This window comes from Myiozetetes cayanensis, unplaced genomic scaffold (genome assembly GCF_022539395.1).
Source record: "Myiozetetes cayanensis isolate MyiCay16 unplaced genomic scaffold, myiCay2020 scf24, whole genome shotgun sequence".
NCBI lineage: Eukaryota > Metazoa > Chordata > Aves > Passeriformes > Tyrannidae > Myiozetetes > Myiozetetes cayanensis.
Window position 1 is genome coordinate 9,873,870 of NW_026087456.1, and position 21,652 is coordinate 9,895,521.

Here is a 21,652-nt window from a genome sequence, read left to right on the forward strand (position 1 = left end):
AAGGAGGGTTTCTAGTTTGAAAATGGAATCAGTGAGCTGTGAAGTGGCACTCACTTTGCCCAGGGTTTGAATTCCCTCATTCTCCTGGGCTGAATTCAGGTTCTAGTTGGGTGTAGAATGAAGCCTGTGAAAGACTGTGGTGTCAAGTGTCTCTTCCACAAAGCAGCAAGGCAGCAAACAGCAAATTAAGAGACTAGGAAAAGGATCATGTGTCATACTGCATGGCACTCTGGGAGAATCACTACATGAGAGCTTCTTTATTTCATTTGACACTGAATAGTGATGGTCTAAGCCCTTTCTTCCATCGAGATTAAAAACCATACTTTTCTTTAAGACGTGGTTCTTTTCTAATAGGAATCCAAGTTTACAAATTCTAATTATTTGGCTATTTCACTGAAGGACATTGCTCAGTACTTGCACTGCAGGTACTCTTGCTCAGGCTCTGACAAGGGACAGCCAGGTGAGCAATGCTGGCAGGGAATGAAGCAAACAGGTGGTGGCAGTTACTGATATTTTATATTTGGCTTGAACTTCCTCAGAAGATGAACTTCCCATTTGAAGGTGAATGCTACACTTGTGTTTTGGACCTCCTGTAACTTGTCCTGAAGTCAGAACCTGCTGCACAGATTGGGAGGCTGAGGGGAAGCTGCAGAAAGACCCTGGGAAAGCTAAGATTCCAAATTAAAGTTGGAACTGCAAGGTAAGGAATATGCTTTAATTATACTTCCTTCATTACTATTCTTAGTGCACTAAAACCAGCAGAATGCTTGGGCCCTTGGGCTCATGGCTGTTCATGTTCCTGCACAACTTCTGAATTCATTTTGTGAACTCGGCTGAATCCATTAAATCCACAGAGGTATCAGAGCTCCAACAAAGGACACGTGTTGCGTGACTTTGCACACAACTTGAGGCTCAAGAAAGGGGAAAACGGTATTACTGCTTGCCCTTTGCAAAATGTACCACGGTTTCATCTGGGAAATAAAGATGGAAAGAGGAGAGATTGAAATCCCTTAGTTATGCTGATCTTGATATGTGTGATATCCTTTTAGAAATGCTGTTGGACATAAGGAAACTTGAGTGTTTTCTTAGTCTTCAGATGCTGTGCCATTTTTAATTGTTTTCAAAATGAAGTGTTGTGTGTTGCTGGGACAGACAACACTGTAGGGCACCTCCTGGAACCAGGGGCCACTTAAACTGAGCATTCCAGTCTGGATAAAGGTGTGCGAACCAAATAAAAGCAATAAATAATTATATTTGTAAGCATTTCTCCATACAATCATCATACAAAAGCAAAAGGGCACTTTGAAGCTCCCAAAAGAGAGGGGAAATAGGACACAGGTCACAAATACTGCAGTGAGCAATTTCAGTAGGAAAAAGCTCCGCTTTTGGAACTGATTTTAACCATTTCTCCTTGGAACAACATAGGATGCATATATGCTTGTCTGTTGTGTTTGATGTCATAAACACTGATGAGCTTGACTAACCAACAGAAAAGAAGCAGGAAGCAATGAGGAGTCTGTGTTTATACATATTTCCCCACATCTTTTCCTGTACACCCTTACCTATGCGTAACTACACCACTAACCTGAGGTGAATTTTCAGATATCATCCTGCAATTTGTTGCAAAGAGTCTGGAATGTAAATGAAATCCTGAAAAAATACCCTGTGTAGTGTTGTAATGCTTTTTTTAATGCAGATCAGAGTATCTGGCTATCCCATACTGTCCTGGGGATTTCTGGAGTTGCAGCCCCTGTGCCATAGCACAGCTCTGGAGAATGCCAGGGTGGTGACAGACTGTCACACGCTTGAATTGGAGCTGACAGAGCAGCCTGCTTTAATGTCTCTGGGATTTATATATAAATTTATATACTTGAAGCCAAACATGTGCATCCATGTCATGGTCCCTTCTGCTCGAGGTCTCCCTTTCCCTCCCTCCTCCTCTTTGGTGCCTGGGATTGGAAGTTCCCGCTCCTTCTGCTTTTGTGAAAAGATGCCTAGAAGTTGAGCAAAAATATCGCTGTGGTAGTTTCCCCTCTTCAACAGCATCCAAAGTATTGTTTCCTCTTCTCTTCCTTTTCCCAGGAACAGCAAGCAGCTCTGTTGAATGGACTCCTCCATGGGGTTATTGTGCAGGTCAGGAGGTTAGCTCACTTTTGTCTTTTTACTCAGCTGCTGCAGAAGAAATCCTCTGTGTGTTCTCCTGAATTGTAAAGGCTGGTAAGAAAGAGAAGCCGAAGTCATCCATTAATCCCCGGGCAAAGTCCTATTGAAGCAGCTGCAGTGAAAGCTCTCACACGCTGCCCTGGAAATAACCCCGGCTGTGACGTGGTCAGATGACCCTAGGTAAGGTCAGAAGCTCAGTTCTCATTTTCTTTTAAGCTTCTGGTTTTTAAACAGTATTTGGGGTTGTGCCTCGTGGATCTGTTGAGCTCTTAAAGCAGCTGGAGCCTCACGGAGAGCAAGTGGAGATGGGGAATCTGGAGAGGCAGAGGTTTATCTGCTAAACATTGCTGCTTTCTCGCCTCAAATTACCGTTGTTTTGGCTTAAATATTTAATGACCGTGACCCCATGGGAGAGCAGCAAGTGGTATCGGGATTTTAGCTTAAGCTGCTTTGCGGAGACAAAGCACCTGTTTTAATTCCTTCTGGAAATGGAAGTGATTTGGAAGCGTCCCAGCAAATTCAAGTCAAAGTATTAATTCTTGCCTGCCTGTATGCTTTCCCAGCAAGTGTGTGGATTGGAAGGATCTGTGTACACAGCTCCTGCCTGGGATTTTCAGGAGGGCTAAGGGAGCCAGGGGTCTCTGTCCTGGCATCCTGTGATGCCAAGATGCATTTAATGGAAAGATAGTGGGATCAACTCTTTACCTCTGTTCTTCATGGACGCTGATACCATGCAAAGCTGATGTGTAGGGTTCTGGTTAGGTGGGATGCAGTCTGCAGCTTCCCCTGGTCCTGGTCAGAGTGCCCTCGGAGCAGCTGGCCGCTTCCAGGATAACAGCGTTATCTCTTGGGATCCAGTGGCGGTCGTTATTTACCATTTACCATAGGGACTGCTGGCAGCCCTCCTCCAGCTGCTGGTTTAGTCTTCTGTCATGGAATGGCCTTCTGTAATAGAACAAAGGAAACTGATGTGACAAAAACTACTGATGTGACAGATTTGAAGTGTTTTGTGAGGTAACCAGTTAACATCATAACTTCAGGGCAGGGAGCTCCAAGCTGGAGCTGAACCAGCCACTCCCGTTGGTGCTGAAGGAACTGACTTGCAACAGGATTTTTACTTCTTATTTTTCATTTCTGTGGTGCAGCTTTTGTCTTTTGTGGGTTTAGGGAGTCACATCAGGAGAGCTGATTTTCATTATGTTTGAGAGGTAAGGGAGTGTTGAAGTGTGCAACTTCCCTCCCTCTGCAGGGAAACTTGTTTTGTGTGAATCAGGGACAGAAATGGAATCAATAAAAAAATACTCCCTTTCTCTCCCCGCAGTTATCCCCCTCCCCAAAGGTTTCTTTAAGAATGTGACTAAAACCAAAGCACTTGTTAAATTACAAAGGGATAGTGTGGAGCTGGTGAAGCCAGTGGGAGGTGCACGCAGAATCCCAGAATCGTTTAGGTTGGAGAAGACCTTCAAGATCATCAAGTCCAGCCGTTAACCTAGACAGGGAACAGTGTTATCATTTCTTTGGAAGATTCGGGGTGGGGGTTTTTGCATTTTATTTGGCACACATCTTTTCAAAACTCACCACCTTAGAACAGGAATAATTTTATGGCATGTACCTGTTATACAAAATTCACAAGCCCTACCTCTTTCCCTTCCTTTTTCTTTTTCACAATGTATTTTACAACTGCAATTTTCGTGTCTCACATTTTTTTTCTCTCCTGTTTCCTGTGGTTAAATCTTGACCATAAATCTTAGGCTGCTTTGTTAAAAATAACAGGTGCACTATATTTCTTCATGTAACAATCTGCTAGATTAATAGTGGCTTTAAAACAATTAACTGTGTCTGTTTGGTTTAATAGTCCGTTTTAATGCACCATGAAGGAGAAACTAGAGGCATTGTCATTTACAGACTGCTTGTGTTTCATGTGCAGTCTGGTGCTCCTTGTCTGGCACCTTGGTACTCGGATCCCCTTCTTACACAGATAATGCCAAAAAAAGTTTGGAAATGAAATGACGAGTCGCTGGGTGGCGAATGAGGGTAACCTTAATTTAACTGTGGTCTCTCAGCCAAAAAGGCTTTCCCAGCTTTGGGATGCACGACTGGAGTTGTCATACAGGGCAGCCAGAGAGGAGGTGGGTTTCTGCATTGTAATGGCAATATTTTAGACATAAAATACGGTTCTTGTCAATTCTGCTTTTATTAAGGCTAGAAACCTGAGCAGGTCATGGACGCATGTTGTGGTGTGTCACAGAGCAGGATCTGCGTCTCCAGCCCTGCCTCATGGGGGATCCCAGCCTTGGGTTCTGTTTCCATCCGGGCAGGCTCCATGGAGAGGGAGAACCTGAGGCACAAGGTCATTTAAGGAAGGCAGGATTTTACACCAAAGCCAAACTTCAGTAGAAAGAACAGAATCAATGCTTTCCCAATTGGCTGCTTCTAAGAAAGATCATCAAATGCACATGGTAGATCAGAAGCTCAGTAAATTGTTATGATTCCTAAATATCAGGAAATGTCACTGCAAAACTGAGCATTAAAGCTCGTGTGTGTGCAGGATTGGTGAAGACTGGGATTTGTCTGGACTACAGGTATTATTCCTAGATGTTATATAGTTAGGTTACACTGTACATATCCACATATTACTCCTAGATGTGATAATTGATTTTACAAAGGGCTTGTCTCACAATATTTGAAGCCTGTATTAAGTTGCATTGCAAGAACTCCTGAACAGTAACTTCTCTTGGTTCTTTAAATTTCTCAGTTTGAGTTCTTGCTCCAATTAAACCTTACTTTGAAATTGTTTTGTGTGTGAGAGGTTGTGAGACCTGCTGGAGATGGTGCTCCAGATAGGTAATGCCACGTTTTACTCCCCAGAGTATTATCCGTGCCAAGTCCTGCTGCAGCCTTCCCTCTCCAAACCTTGGCCCTGTGCAAAGCCTTCAGATTTCAGTGCCTCTTTGCTGCAGGGCCCAACCTCAGGTTCATAAAATATTTGTGGCTGTCAGTCCCATGCCTCAGCCAAAGCTGCACAGATGCAGAAAGCCTGAGGGATTTTAGAATTGCAAATGCTTAACAGATTTTTAACAGATATATATATATATGTACATGCATATGTAAATACATATATGCATATGTATGTATATCAGACTTGAAATACAACACGAAATCTGTGATTTCTTTGATAATAGCAGGGCCAAGCTGGGTTGTTGGAGATGAGAAATGGCTTTAATTGAACTTCCAAATACTGCCTCAATTTACACGTGTTACAGGTGCGGCATTGCTCTTGTTTCCTATTAGAAATAATGAGGCATCTAATTTTAACACCTTAGTTTTGCTCTCTTATAATTCTGTCAAGCCTTTGACAGACCACAAAACAGAGTATGTGCCCTGGCCCCCAGCCCTGTCTGTTGTGTGTCTTGGCTTCTTTGATGTTTAGAAACTTTTTAAGCCACTTTGGGCAAGTTCAGCAAGGTAGGAGGGGAGGTGACAGCACTGTATCGCAGGGGTGTTTTTAAGAGCACAGATCAGCTTTCCTGGAGGTGAGGAGTTTGGATCCCTGGGGGTGTGTGCAAGGTGTCCCTGGCCGTGGCAGGACTAGAGGAGGTGCCAGGTGTCTCCCAGGCCAAGGCAGTGATTCTGATGCCAGGGGTTGGTCCTGCAGTCAGCGTGTGGGGAGCACCTGGGCAGTGCAGGTGCAGTGCAGCCACCAGGCAGGTGTGCAGGGCTCAGGTGTGTGGCATTGCCCACATCAGCCGCGTGCTCACGGCTTCAGCAGGGTGCAGTAAATCCACGAGGGAAATAAACGTGGCATAGCTGCACAGGACGTGAATTACCTTTCAGTGGAGAATTTGGAGCTGGCAATGTACAGGCCCCTCAGCCTTTGCCATTCTGGGCTGTCCCACGAGTGGCTCCGTGCAGCTGCTGGAGGTTATGGTGTCGGTGTGCTGAGTGTGACAGGCTGCTGTGTGTTCTGTGCACAGAAATGATCCTACACGTGTAATAACACATGCATTCCCACTCTCAGAAAAATTCCTCTTATTTTTTTTGGCTTTGTGAGAGCGCATGGTGCAGTTGAGGACCTATGTTCTCTGAAACAGCAGGGCTGCTGTGGTTGGAATATTTAAGGTGTCTCCTGAAAATTGAGCCTGGAGCTCTCCTCCTCTTTTTTTTTTTTTTTTTTTTTTTGAGGCAACTTAGATTTAGTAGAATCAGTATTTTCTTTTTTGCATATATAGGATTCTGGTGGGCAGGGTGAACCTAAATCTCATAGTTAGGCTGTCACTGGTATTCTGAGAACATTTGAGCAGCAGCAAACTGCGTGTTTGTACTATGTGAGGCCATCAGACACTGATTTGGGTTTCATGATGTCTCACAGGAGTGGTATTGCAGGAGGTACAACAGAATGGTTTTAAATTGCATTTTATATTGGGATCCACATGTTCAGAACACTGGTTGATTCTGACCCTGACAAAGTTCAGTCCTCGCTTTGAGTACTGTTTAGTCTCTGGCTCCTAAAAAGGTGTTTGTAAAGTTTTTGTTCCACCCTTGGAGGTGGCACAGTGGTGTCTGTTACTAACTGGTTACACACAGTCTCAACTGGGTGACATCTTCCAGGGAAAGAGGAGGGACCAAAAATATGCAGAGCATGTTTGTGAAGGTTTCTGTCTGTGGAAAGTCCTGTGTGAGTGGATTTTGGGTTCTGCCCAGGCTGGGCACTGTTGCCTTTTGTGTTGTGTGGTGGGGAGAGAAGTCACTTTGGTGTCAGACTCCAGTCTAGCGGGACCTTTGGGAACTGTTGTGACAGGACATGGGGTGATGGTTTTAAACTGAAGGAGCATCGATTCAGGTTAGATAATAGGAAGAAGTTTTTTATGATGAGGGTGGGGAGGCCCTGGCACAGGTTTGCCCAGAGAAGCTGTGGGTGCCCCATCCCTGGCAGCGTCCAAGGGCAGGCTGGACAGGGCTTGGAGCAGCCTGGAATAGTGGAAGGTGTCCCTGCCCATGGCAGGGGATTGGAACTGGATGGGCTTTAAGGTTCTTTCCAACCCAAACCATTCAATGATATTAGGAATTAGTAGTTTTTGCTGCACTTCCTTGGGTTGATTGGAGTTAGGGGAGCTTGGGGATGTGGTCCCAGGCTGGGGAGCTGCTTTGGGAGTCCCTGCCAGAGTGTGATGCCAGCATCCCTATGCAGGCAGTGCTGGATGGCGGAATGGCTGGATGAATGGAGGGATGGAAGGGAAAGTTGTTTCTTGGTGGATTTCAGGCACATGTACCAAGGACGGAGAGCACCAAGGATGCCGCGGGAGCGCGGCGGGAGGACTTCCCAGTGTGTGAGCGTGCCTGCGTGTGTGCGCGGAGCCGGGCGGCTTTCCCTGCGGTTCCCCGGCGGTTCCCGGCGGGCCGGGCCGTTCCTGACGTGGAGCGCCGGGCCGGCCGGAGGCGGAGCCGCCGCGGGTTTATCAGCGCCGCGGGTCGCGGCGGGCGCGCAGCAACAGGCGGCGCGGGGGACCCGCCGCCTCTCCGCCCGCCCGCCCCGCCGGCCCCGGCCCCGGAGCCGCCGCCGGAGGGCAGGGAAGGAGCGGCAGGAGGAGGGAGCGGGCGGAGCGCGGCCGGGGCCGGGGCGCGGGCGGCCGGCTCGGGATGGTGCTCCTGCCCCTCTGGGTAGTGGCAGCCGCGCTCCTGGGGGCCCGCGCTGCGCCCGGCCGGCAGGTGAGTGAGGGGACCCCGGCCCTGCCCACCCTTCCCCCGGGGAGCCCCCCCGCCGACGGGGTCCCTCTGCCCGCCGCCTCGGGATGCGCCCCCCCACCGTCCTCCCTTGTTCCCCGGCTGCCCCGGGGTCTGCGGTCGGCACCGGACTGGGCTGGAGCGGCGGCTGTCTGCCCTCCCGCACGCTGTACACCGCAGCATCCCAGCAGCCCCGAGCCGGGCACGGCATCCCCAGCCCGGGCTGGCAACTGCAGCGGCAAGCCCTGCTCTCCAGATCCTGGCCCCCTGGGTCCCATTCCCCTGCCAAGAGCAAGTACCACCCTGTGGCATCATGTCACCGCCACCGTCCCTGCGGTCTCTCGGGAACTCCACTTGGCTTTCCGACTCTCTAGCACAGATCCAGAGAAGAGTTGTCAGCTCTCTGCCCCGGCACCCGTGCTTCTCGGAGCTCATCGCTTTCCTGGCATCAAAGCCTTGCCGTGGCCACCAAACTTACTTTTTGGCACAATGTGACAATATATAGAAGGGGCCATTCAGAATCACGATTGCTTAGCATCTCCCTTTATGTTAAACTTACTACAGACTCTGTTAGTATATTGGTGGGAACAGCTGTTTATTCAGTTAAGGAAGAACTGCCATCCCTGGAAACCAAAAGCAGAAATGTATAAAATAGTGCAGCACAGACCAAGTGATTTTTCAGCCTTCTGCCATCCCCCATTGCATAGTAACTGCACTAACAACTTGGTGCATGTGTTTCTTTTCTCTTCTGCAGGCTGCTAAAGAACAGCAGATCCAAATAGGTAAGTGTTTTTAGCTATTGTTGCTGCTATCAAAGCAGAAATAAAAGAACCAAGCTCAACAAACTAGTTATTATCTGGAGAAATGATCTGTATGCAGGCAAGCATTCCCCACCATTGCCACCCAGGAGCATTTGTAGTTGCAGGGTGACGTGGCACGGATTGAATTTGCATGCCCTCTCGTGCTGCAGTTTGGCATCCTACGTGTCTGTGCTTCCCTTCTGAAATGTAAACCTACAGAAGTTATAAAATCTGTAGCTGTTCACTGCTGCCTTGTAGACTGATAGACCTGGGTAAGAATGTGCCATGCAGCGAGTTTGGTGTCAGTGGTACGTGCAGGTGCTGAAGGGAAAGGTGCCTGTTTGTGCCCATGAGGTGCTTCATACTCACACTTCAGCCTCTTGGACTCCTCCTAAGGACAGGGAGCTTCCTTTAATTAGGAGGATGCACCCACTGTGTAACTTCAGGCGTGTGTGTTCATTCAGACTAATGGGTAATTGGGTGCTCTATGGGTTGGAAGAGGTGGTGGGAGGATGTGGAAGCTGGCATTCCCTCTCCCAGGGTGTTAGTGCCAGGGAATGCCATCCTGTGTGCTCCTTCCCTCGCCCGGTGTGAAATGAGCCTTTCACCGTGCTGTTGAGTGTGCGTCCCCGCACATGACTGTGCTCTGGAGCTCTTCAGCGGTGGGAATGGACCCAGACAGTTCTGCTTCCAGTTGCCATTAGAGCTCCAGCCCTGAGGTTTTGGTTCAGGTTTTGTTCAGAAAAGAATTTCAAGCATTTCTGTAAATTTTGGAAGTCTTGTCTCAATTTCAGTTCTGGCACTGCATCCTCCTGGGCTTAGGTTGGCTTCCACTGCGATCACTGAATAATTGGAGTGGAGATGGTGAGCTACATTTAAAGCTAACTGGCAGACAGAGGGTTTTTCCAGTGGTATGCTGATCCTGTGTTTTATTTCTAGTCCTTTCCATGAGAAATGGGTTGTATTTGAATTTCAGAAAGCTATATAGGAATGCGTCTTTTAAATTACACACAGTACATCAGGCAAAATCCCTGAATCTGGAAGACTACTTTCTGTCCTTTAATGTCGTCTTCTCTTGCATGGCCTCAGCATTGCTGTACTCAGGAATGTTTGGGGCTGTATTTGATCCTGTAAATTCCGATTTAAACAGTAGAGAACTATAGAATTGCATAATGATTTGGATTGGGAGGGACCTTAAAGATCATTTTGTTCTGACTTCCTGCCACAGGCAGAGACACCTTCCAGGTTGCTCCAAGCCCCATCCAGCCTGGCCTTGGACACTTCCAGGGATGAGGCAGCCACAGTTTTACACTGTGGCTTCCTCAGCTGAGAGTTTTAATGACTTGGAGGTAAAACCAGCACTGGGATTGTCTCAGATGTGCTGTCCTACTTCTGAGCCCCTACCGAGTGTCGCTTTGCATTGCTGTTGTGTATTTTGAGTTGGCCCAGGGCTGGCTGCTGTCAGCAGCTGATCTTTTCGCCTGAGAAGTCACTTAGGGCAAACTAAAGCACCTGGGGGTTTATTTTTGTTAAATATCAGCACAGACTGCAGTACAGGCACAGGGAGTTACCACATTTAATTACCTGCATTCATGCACGATGTGCTGCAGTGCCTGGGGGCTGTCAGGAGGAACTGGTTCTGTGTCACTGGTAGCACAGTCAGCCTGAAGGTGCTGATGCTCGAGGCTGTGCTGCATCTTCGCTTCTCAGCCTCCCACACAGCATCTCCATCGCTGCTCAGTGCCACTTCTGGAAGAAATCTGGAATCTGACCTATGACAGAATGGTGCCAGGCCCTGCTGCCTGCAGAAAGCACCTGCAGCTCTGCAGAGGCTGCAAAAACACCACATGAACCATTTCTTGAGCTGTCTGTATCGCTGGGACCAGTGACAGCAAAGTAAAGCAATGAGGGCACCAGAGACAGACACGTGTCCCACATCAGCCTCTGTCCTTAGCAGTCCATTGCTTTTACTCATCCAGCTTGCAGTGTCCAGGTACAGCACAGTCTCATCCCTCCTCAGGTGCTGAGTTGTGAGGGGAATTTTCAAGAAATCCATTGCCCTTTTCTGTCTTGTCTTTCTCTGTGGGCATTTCTGCCACCTAAAGGCAGCCAAAAAGAGCAAGCAGCGGTTCTTGAGTGATCCAGGTTGTTGAGAGGCTCCAGAACTGCTCCTTTGGTTCCGGAAGCCATCAGCCAACGATGAAGGCAGAAAATGGTGATGTCAAAACCCCTGCTGGGCTTGTCTGGTGGTCTCAGACCATGCTGTCTTATAAAGCCTTACTTTGCTGAGCGAGCAGAGCAGCTCTGTGTCATCCCAGCGTGCTTATCTGCGGGACAGAAGCGGCATCTCCCGGAACGTGGCACAGTGTCCTTACGGAAACGCTGTCCCCTCCATCCCTACAGCAGCAGGGAAGTGTTTTTTCCCCAGTACTTTTCCCGCAGAGCGGGATGTCTGCCATCCAGCAATCTGGTTGTGTCACAGCTTGGGAATTCCAGCCAGAAAGTGCCGGCACAGGAGTGCTCTGGAGGTGTCACCTTAGATCCAGTCCTCTTGCTGAGACTGTGTTTTTGAAATCTTCTCAAATGGATGTGGAGGCATTTGGAAGTCTCCTGCGGACAGCCTGTGTTTTTCACAGGATCTTGTGCCTAAAAAGATAATATTTTTCTAAATGCAGGTGATAAAAAAGGAAAAAAGTTTAGGATTTTGGAACTCCAGCTGTTGTACGGTGCAAAGACAACTCCTGGGAGAGCCAGCAGTGTTAATTCTGCAGTTTAATGAGTATTTGAGGGGAAAAAAAAAAAAGCTGGGACAGCTCTCTTCAGAGGCATTCTCTAGCTAATTATGTTTTGGCACACAATGAAAGAATGTGATGTTCCTTCTTAAGTGCTTCCTTTCAACCTAAACATTGTGCAACTGGAGCAGCAGTTTAAAGCCAGATTTTAAAAAAATTGGAGAAAATTTGCAGTTAAGTGCTTTTCCTCTTGCTCTGATCAGCACTGTCAGCTTTGAATTAGCAGAGCAGATCGACTCTGAAATTTTAGCTTAGGAAAGGGAACACCTACAGCTGGAATAGCATTTCCTCGGAGCGTGCAGTCTGTGGAAAAAGGGTAATGTAAGTCAGCGGAGGAGTTCAGATGTCTTCGGGATTCAGTCATGTCCCATTTAATTTTAATTGCCTTTGAACAAAAGGCATTTCCTCTTCTAGCTCAGCATTTACAGGCTCTGGAAAGGGCTTTTGCTGACTCAAATCCTTGACAGTTCTCATTTTCCAGCCTTTGTTCCTACCTTCTTGTGGCTAGCTGGCTGTTCTTATTAGAAAAATAGCCTTTATTTTTTTTTTGCCCCAGCCTGTAGAAATGTGGGAATTTATCTGTGAGATGCACAGAACAGTTTCTCTGTTGTGCAGTAAGCACAGGATTCGATCACCAGACTGTGGTGCACTGAACCTCCTGCTTTAAAAGAAAAGAACACACTACAGGGGATTTCAGCAAGGTAAAGGGTGCGGTGTCAGCCTGGGAATGAATGACAGCCCTGAAGCACCGGGAACGTGAGGAGCAGTGTTTTTACTTTGACCCAGTTAGGATGTACAACCCAGCAGCTCTGTCTCCTGTGCATGGCCCGGTGTCTAATTAATAAAAATTGCTTGAGAGTTTTAATTCGGTCCCTTCTCTAAGGAGACAGACTAGCAATCCTGGTGGAGAATTCCCGGTGTTTTAAATGGGAATTATCCTAAGGATAATGGCCTAATTAGGATACCAGTTTTAGAACCTCATCCTGTGGGTGCGTGGCAAAGTAGGTGAAGTTGGCTGCTGCTGAAACCCACTCTGTGGCTGCTGGCTGTAGGTTGTGGGGTAGCAGTGGGCTTGGATATGACTTGGCATGTTCCTGGGGTATAGTATTTGTATATTAAGATCATTTGTAGTGCAAGAATTGAATTGTCTGTGTTCGTCCTACTTAGTACCATGCATTGTTTTTTGATCAAATTCCTCAGTAACTGGCCTGAAAAAAAATGAAAAGCAGTTCTTTGGAGCCATTAGGAACATTTTCCTCCTGAAGTTACTCATTTAATGTGTGAGTCCTTTGAAACCAGCGGCCTCTGCTAACCAGGAGAGGGGAACTGGCTACTGAGCTTTTGCTCTGTTAATTCTCAGCCCAAGTGTGAGCCTCACTGGGAGCAGGTAAAATTTAGCTCACTTAATTAAGTACATTTATTTGAGGAATTCTCAGTGGCACTTAGTGCTAGCATCAGAGCCACCCAATCTTGGAGATTTTTAAATGGAATTGTCAGTAATATGACTCTAGTATTGCTTTCACCAGCTCTCCCAGGAGGAGAGGAGCTCGGGAATAACTGCTTCTGTGCTAAAAGTGTCTTTAACTCTCACATGCTGGAATCCACTGGCTTAGGCTTAGGCCTCGGTCGTGTTGGGAGCAGCACGTGGCCCCACAGCTTGACCTGGCCCCTCTCCTCTTACAGCCTGGAAATGGGACACCCAGTATCCTGATTGCTCCCACGGCACACAGGCCCCACGGCAGAGATAAACTCCTGTGATAGCTTTGGTTTACAGTGGGGTGACAGGACTTGAAGACGTTGCCTTGGCCAAGGGTCATGCCACTGAGCTTCTCTAGTGTTACCAACAGCGTGGGGTGGCTGGGGTTGGGCCTTTTCTTTTGCACTGAAGTGCAGGATGTAGGTAACATTTGTGTTGGTTTTGATCTCTGTCTGTCAGAGGAAAGGCAAGAGAAGTTGCTGGGTAAGGGGATTTATAGAGGGAGAAGTTTTTGCCTTTACCATTACTGATAAGGATTAATTTATCAGCAGCGTGTGACATCCACTGGATTTTTTCTCTGTTTGTATTTCCTGAGTCATCTGTATGCAAATTGTGGTTGTAACCAAGCCTGGCACTTAATTTTCAGAATCTTAATGGGGGTCCTGACACGGGAGCGAGCAGTTCGGTGCCAGGCGTGCAGTGGAGCTGTGTGGCATTTCTTACAGGGGAATTTGGAAGGGTCACTGCCTCTCCTGGGGCTGTGGAGCAAACTTGAACCCCAGGGAACTCCTTGAAGAAGTATCAGTGAATATTTCAGGGGGTTCACTCTTAAGTTTTATAAAACCAAGTGATAGAAAGAAATCCTTCCCTGTGAGGGTGGGGAGGCCCTGGCCCAGGTTGCCAAAGAAGCTGTGGCTGCCCCATCCCTGGAAGTGTCCAAGGCCAGGTTGGACAGGGCTTAGAGCAGCCTGGGCTAGTGGAAGGTGTCCCTGCCCATGGCAGGCGGTGGCACTGAATGGGCTTTAAGGTCTCTTCCAACCCAAACTATTCTGTGATTCCATGGTAAGAGAGGAGCAGTGACATGTGCCTTACATTTTCCCGTGTTGATAGTTCAAATAGGAATCCTAGGTTGGAAATTTTGGAAGGGGAGGTGCGAGGCAGTGGGCTCCTTGAGTCTTCAGGCTCGTTTTGTGCTCTTGTTCTAATTTGAGTTTGGGTTTGGGTGTTTCCCTTGGCAGAATTCCGAAAAAGCAGGCCGAGGCCCTATGGTTTAGTGATTCCCATTAGCACCAATGCAGATGGAAGCTACATCTCCAACATCCTCTCTGCGAGTCACCAAAGGCGAGCGCCGCGGGAGGTGTCCCCGAGCCCCAGACAGCTCTACTTCAACGTCACTGCCTTCGGGAGGGAATTCCACCTGCGGCTGAAGCCCAACACTCGCTTGCTGGCTCCCGAGGCCGTGGTGGAGTGGTACGAAGACTCTGTGCAAACTGGGAGCCATGGTGCTAACACGAGCAGGACTGGCGCTGCTACAGAGCGATTATGGAAGAGGGAGCCCCTGTGGACCAACTGCGCCTACGTGGGGGACATCACGGACATCCCCGGAGCTGCGGTGGCCATCAGCAACTGTGACGGGCTGGTAAGGCTGGTTTCGTGGCTCCTGTGTCTGGTGTTCACTGCTTGGTGCGCAGCTTCTGTTGCTTTTAACTACACCTGGCTAATGATGTCGTTTACAGACCTTAAATCCCTTAGAAAACACTGATGGGGACAATCCTACTACTTTACTTTGGGATAATTCCTCTAAGGCTGATGAGCAAAGCCCTTCATGTCACTGGTGTGAGAGAGAGAAAATCTGTGTCTTGTTGGGTGTCCTTTTTACTTGATGAGGTGTTAGAAACCGGAAAATTAATAAGACATTTTTAAAGGTAAAAAGCAACCTTTTGATGACTGAATTTAGAATCTGGCATCCAAATCATCCCTCTGTAGCATTCTCAGGTAGCAAAATCACAGGTTGCCCTATAGTCTGAAAATAGCTTTAAGTTTTGAAGGGTTTATTTATAAAGTGACACGCTTTTTGTTCTCTTAGATGCAGTTTTGTTCCATCAGGAGGTGTCACATGAGAACTGAGTGGTTCTCATCTGTTAGGGGTTCGTTCTCAGTCTGGTTGCAAACACGTGGGATTTCGTTGTGGCTCAGCAGATGCCCAAAGCCCAGAGGCAAAGGCTGGGCATATATGGCTCCCACACACCATTCCTGGATTCGGTCACACGGTAAAGAAAGCCAGCAGTATTCACCTTACGCTCCGTGAGGCGAGGGGGCAGCAGTGGAACACGCCAGCAACATCCAGGGAGATGAATGTCCTGGTCGGGACTGCAATCCCATGGAAAGGTCTGTACCGAGCACCCCTTCTTGGCAGTGGGATTCCCTCTTCCCCTCACGTGCCACGTGGTCATGATTTGATTCCGGTTTGCGATGAGTTCTGGCTAGGAAGGCTCCCACCTTGGCAACGGGCTGCAGTCACTGTGGGAGTAATGCAGAAATGGCTCCAAATGCCCGTTCACACTGCCATTCCTTGACTTCCCTGGCTTAAAGCAAGGAAATACTGGTGGTGGTTTGACCAGAGGTGACAAACTATGTCAGTTTGGTGTGTTTTGGAGGGCTTTTGGTGGAGTTTTTTAGGAGAACCTGTTGGCAGTGTGCTATGTTTACGAAGACCAAGCAGACATCTGCCTGGCTAGATGTAGCTTCTGATAGAATCCTTCCAGTGAATGAGACTTTGGGACTGGGAGCTGGATTTTAGTAGTAATCCTGAATGAAGTTGTTGTGTGGAGACAGCACGTGAAGACAAGAAATTGGATTAAATGGAATTAGCCTGAGGAGTGCAGCAGCTCCGGCAGAGATTGCCATGTGGCTGGCAAGCTGCTCCTGCTGTGTTTTCAGTTCAGAGAAGCCAGAAGAGACTTTTTGGTGGGGGAAAGGCTTCCCACTGACAGAGAGCAGTATTAGGTGGGATACTGGGAGGAAATTCTTGGCTGAGGGTGGGGAGGCCCTGGCACATGTTACCCAGAGCAGCTGTGGCCGCTCCATCCCTGGGAGCGTTCAGGGCCAGATTGGACAGGACTTGGAGCCACCTGGGATAGTGGAAGGTGTCTGTTTTTTCTTGTAGCACCCAGGAGAAGCACTTCATGAACTTCCCATGGTTTTAGGGACTGGAATAGGAGAATATGGACTTTTTCTTTGAGGAGAGGGGTGGATAAATGCTCCTGGGTCACTCTTGTCTCTGCTCATCACCTTAGGTGTTGTAACATCTCTTGGAGTGTGACATAAATAATCCTGAAGATTTATGTAATGTTTTTTTGCTCCTGGCATCTCCAAAGGTAGCAAAAGGAACTTGCAGTTACCGTTGCTGGCCTCTCTGTTGCTGTACTGTGTGTCTCTCACCCAGCTAGAATATTTGATCCTCAGTGTTTCCCGAAGATGTGAAGGGTGAGATAATGTGGCTTAACAGAAACTGGAACAAGAGTGAGAAATTCTAAGGCCATGTGTATGTCTGTTGGAGAGATTTATTTTTGACTTCAAAGGAATTTAGACACTCTCCAGAGTAGCCAGCTGGGTTCTGAGCTCTTGGGAGAAAGTGAAGGGAATCACTGGAGTAGCAATTTGCACAATGTGTAGCTTATAAAAGAAGCTTGATATCATAAGTAACAGAAAAAGAGCACTTGGGTGCTGAATTTTGATTGCTTGATTGCCGATACATGGAATAATTGGCATTTGCATTAGTAAAGTAAGATTCTGCCCACAGTCTTTTCTTCAGTCTCAACTTACATTTAAAACCCCAAATATTTGGACACTTTGTTTTGAAATAGTTTGCATATCTACTTCTGCAGTGGAAGTTGTCTGTGTGCCATCACTCTTGCAAATTCCTATCTTCACATCTGCTTAATCTCCCTTGGAAAATAATCCTGTTTATTTAAAAAGCCCACATGCATGTGCCTGCACTTGTCATGGCAGAAGAACACTTCATTAGTCAGGGAGGAGCTGCCTCATCTTCTTCACTGGCTGTTGGGAAGCTGGGGCTTCCACAGGTTTCTGTGGATATTTCTGCTGGTTTTTTTTGCCAAAGTAGTGATATTTATTGTCAGAATCCTTGGGGAGTGGAAGGTGCCTGCCTCAAAAAACCACCGCAAACGGTTCACATTGTAAATGAAGACAAGGCAGCAAGCCTAGCATTGACAAAGAATGGTTTAAACCACTTTTCTGCCTGTTGTTGTAGAGAAAACGAGCTCAGTTTCTCAGTTAGCTTCCTGAGCAGGTGTTGGTGTGTGGTGCCTTCAGCTTGTACTTGCACTCTGATGTTTTTGTAGACATGTGCCTCTGTGCTTGAGCTGGGATCTGGTTTGTGTTCACATCCATGCAATGCCAAGTGGGAATGCTGCTTTCTGTTTCTCCTAGGGCATTAACCTTGCTCGTTTGAAATCAAAGGGCCAGGCCCAGTGCGATGAACCTTTAATCTTTGACTTAAGATTCCGAGCAAAATGAGGCTTTTGTTTGTTTGTTTGTTTATTGGAAACTATTTGGGTTTGTTTTTTGTTTCTTGGGGTTCCGTGGCCTTCAGGCCCGGTGCTGCGTGTTCTCATTTGGCAGTCCAGCTGTTTGCAAATGGAAGATGCTGGGGAGTCTGCCTGGCTTGGAGTGTTCAGCTGCCAAACCAGGGAAATCCTGGAACACAGACCAACCATCAGGAATTAAAAAAACCAAACAAATCTGCTCAGATCTGTCACTTGTGACGGATTATTCCTCACTTGCTTATTGCCATCCCTTTTTTTCTGAGGATATGGAGATGTGAAGAAACACGTCTGTGCGTGTTCACAGCTGCTTTCCTTTGGCAAATACAGGCTGGAGCGTCTCAGACTAGAGATGCTTGCACAGCCTTTAGCCTTGGTTCAGGAAAAGCTTTACAAATCTGCTGGAGTTGAGGCGTGTGGGATCCAAGGAGTTTCAGGGCATTTTGATTTGTTTCAAATGCTCTTTTATTGCCCTTGTTCCATCAGGACTGAAGTGTTAAGGCTTATTTCTTGTTCCTGTGTTGGTTCTAAACGTATTATTTTGGCATGATTACCCCCGAGCTGGCAAGACTAGAGTTCCTAAATGGGGAAACAGCTTTCTAGGAGCCACTGGTGTTTTCTCCCAGTGTCCTGGAATAGCATTCTGGAGACAAACACTCGGACTGCTGCTGAGCATCTGGTTGTAGCACACAGGAGAATCTTGCTGAGCTTTGGGTTGGGGTTGGGACCGTCCTCTTGGGTCTGGAGGCCTCTCCCAGTCCAGGCCGTGGTCAGTGGCCAAAGGGACATCTGGTAATCCTGGACCTCCTGGGAGGGCAAAGCACAGGAGAGCAGGATAAAGCCTGGGGAGATGGAGGCGGCTCGGTGCCACTCTGGGCAGATGGCAGCAGCATCTTAGGCTGATTCACCTCTCTGATATCCCTGCTCCCCTGCCCTACTGCGCTCTTCCCACAGTAAGTGCCTCCCTGTGCCCTGCCGTGCCTGCTCTCACCGCTGGTGTTTGGCTGCACTTGGCAGGGCTTCGGAAGCGGGATTGATGGGCTGCAGCTGCGCTCCATCCCTGTCACCTCTGCTCTGTGGCACTTCCCACGGGCTCAGACAGACTCCTCAGTCCTGGCAATCCATAGGAAAGAGGATTTCTGTAAGGGTAGGAGTTCCAGAAACTTGGGAAAATGTCATTCAGGACTTGGGGATTCCTGTGTAAACACAGAGGGGAGAAGCACTGATCGAGAAGGGAGGCTATGGGGATTACAGTCAAGTATCAATATAGTGTAAAATAATATAATGCAGAATTTTTTTATATGTTTGCTTTACTTGTCCTTGGAGTCACTCAAAGCAAATGGGCGCTTAATCCTTACTTCTTGGAGTGCAGTGCAGATTGATGCAGATGGTTGCTCAAGCTCCATTTATCTCTTCTTGTTTGTTTTTGTAAGCTTTTCTAGCAGGATCAGATTTGGTCTAATGATAGACTTGCCTCATTTCCAAGCCCTTGTGTCTCCTCCTCTCCTCCTGCCTTGCATTTCTCCCGTTCTCATTTACAACTTAGAGTAGCAAGTAGTAAAAAGGGTGATGCTCAGAGTTTCCATGTGGTTGTATCCTTTTTGTTTTGAAGGCTGATCCAACTGCTAAGTCCTCCTCTGAAATGGTCATTTTTCTACAGGCTGCCAGTCCCTCTCCCTTTATTCCAAATGGATCATGCTCATAGGAAAAACTGGATAGATACACAAGTAGCTTATCTACTGCTGTCGACTTCATGTAGGCCAAAGTGGCTTAAAATACATCTCACAGCATGAAAATTTGCAGTCAGTTTGGGTAATAGGTTTTCCAAGAACATGGACAAATTTAAGAATTCTCTTTTCCCCCCTCCATTTGCCTTCCCCAAGTGTGATTTCTCTGGGGCTGAAGGGAAGAGCCAGAAGGGGCCTGGGAGCAGAGTCCATTGAGGGATTCGAAATGTACCTTTGAAGTCATCCAGCTTTCCCCCTCATCGCTTTGACTGCGGTAATTCCTTGCTTAAAAGCAGGACTCGTGGTTCGCAGCAGGCTGCTGGAGCCTGAGTGGAGCCTGCCGGGCCCTGGCCAGGGTTCGTGTGCGTTGCTGCTGGTGTGTACGGACAGCGGGATCGTCCAGGTGTCTGTTCCTGGTGCTGCACAAGTTTTCAGTGGTTATGTTCAAGGGCCTTCACTGCCACCCACACCTTCGGGCTTTTATTTATTGGTTATTTCTGATTCTGAAAAATCGCTCTTTACAGCAAAGCAAGGCTTTATGTGTAATTCCTCCCCTTTTAGCAATATATTTAGGGGCTGGAACTGCTGTTCCAGGTCGGTATGTGGTTAAAAATGGTCTGGAACAAACTGCTGGTGGCTGGGTGCTGCTCTGGACATCTCTTTGGTAGCTGATATTGAATCCCACCTTGTAGTCCTGGCAATGCATTTACACAAAACACCTTTTTTAGGGCATTTGGACAAAGAATTTCCTTTCTGGCTTTTTTTGCTCTTTGTTCCCAAAGCAATGTGCGCTCCTTAAGTTTTTTGATTCCTGGAGGCTCACAACTAACAGTTTATAAAATAACCCAAGCTTATTAAAATGACTTAAGTACAACCCTTTTTTATAGCTGTAGTAATAAATCCCAGATTGTATAAGTTGTGTGGACCCTTGATAACACACACAGAGCTCATGAATTGGGCTCTCATTCCTCACTCATGTCCTGCCTCCACGTGTCACCTGCGGGAACGTGCGTGTCTCAGGGAAGGAAAGCAAATAGATACTGAAATAGCCAATGTTCTCCCAGCTCAATCCTTGTGGGCTCTCTCAAAGTTCCCATTGATGGTGGAGGCGGGGCAGAGTTTGTGAGTGCCCGTGGTGGGGTGGAGGTACAGAAGCCACATTCAGCATGGCTGTTTTGATGTCCCCTGTTTATTCAGCGCCGGACGCCCTTGGAGCTGGGATTTGGCTTCTGAGCCACATGGGCTGGGCTTTGCAACAGGGCAGGAAACACGACTGGGAAGCAAATGCTGTGCAGGGTCATTGAGAAAAAGAGTTTGTCTGCTCTTACCTGTTCCTGGTTGGTTTGGGAGGGTCACGCTGGAACCACTGCACTCCAAGCCAGGCTCTGAAAGAGTCAGGCAAAGAAAAGCCAGTTGGTTCCATCTCCTGCCCTCATGTTTTTCAGGAGCTCCTTGAAATGGTGGTTCAAGCTGCAGCACTATTGTTCCTGTTAAAAACATCTTTGCTTTCACTTCTATTTTAAACAGATAGTTAGTTTTCATCAAGTGCTTCTGCAGCTTGGCTGAGAGCTTTAATAAACTACAGCCACACAACAGCAAAGTAACTTCCTAATCTCATACAAATCCCACTGTCATTTGTTTTTCTTTTCTTTTATACCTGATCAAATGTGTAAAACTACTTTTCACTTTCCTTTGAGAGATTTTACCAGAGTTGATTTTTTGTTTGGTTTTTTTTTTGGTGCTAGAATATAGAACCGATTTCAAATGAGCGAGTGATTTTTGCTGTCTCCTGTACCATTTCACCATGAAATAGTTCCTAGCAAAGACCTGCTGTATGTGCCACAGGGACAGAAGGTGTGCTCAGTAACTATTTCTGCAGAGATACGCTGGGATCAGGGAGCTTGACTGCTCTGAGCATGTTCCATGCATATTTTTTACTCTTTAATAACTGATATTTTAAACTCACTATTCCTTCTTTAAGGACAAAGCACTTGGCCTGCCAGCTCTGCGTGGCTGTTAAAATGAATCCCGGTAGGTTTTCCAGGAACAAAAAATAGAGACATATTTTTCCACATAAAATCAAAGTTTGTTTTTTCTCTTTGCTTTCATATAACTCTTAAGGACTTCCACTGAGTTTTCTTAGACTTTCTGAAAGGGAAGGAAAGAAACGCAACGTTTGGATCAAAACCAAGCATGAGAAATTTCAGCATAAAGGAATTTTCTTATGGACGTTTATGGAGGAGGCTGAAAAGACTCATTTCAGCCCAGTGCAGTGACCCAGTAATATGCTACAATTTCTTTTTTTTTTCTATGCAAAATTCAACAGAATTTTGGTTGATTTGGTGACTCTCCCAAATGCCTCCTGCTTCGTAGAGTGATGCAACAATGAGCTTGTTGAGAGGCTTTG

The 21,652-nt window shown here is 47.3% G+C and overlaps 1 protein-coding gene across 2 annotated transcripts in view; it reads left to right on the top strand.

Moving 5' to 3' along the window:
* ADAMTS3 (ADAM metallopeptidase with thrombospondin type 1 motif 3) overlaps nucleotides 1-21,652 on the top strand; it is a 97,509-nt gene that overhangs the window by 34,593 nt on the left and 41,264 nt on the right. The window contains exons 11-13 of one of the 2 annotated variants that reach the window (XM_050320620.1): nucleotides 540-700; nucleotides 2,170-2,343; nucleotides 14,192-14,592. In XM_050320620.1, the coding sequence (XP_050176577.1) occupies nucleotides 2,334-2,343; nucleotides 14,192-14,592 (411 nt within the window). In that variant the 5' untranslated portion in view covers nucleotides 540-700; nucleotides 2,170-2,333. Of the gene's footprint in view, nucleotides 1-539; nucleotides 701-2,169; nucleotides 2,344-7,743; nucleotides 7,870-8,638; nucleotides 8,667-14,191; nucleotides 14,593-21,652 lie in introns of those variants that run through there. The other variant, XM_050320619.1, reaches the window with a different exon arrangement.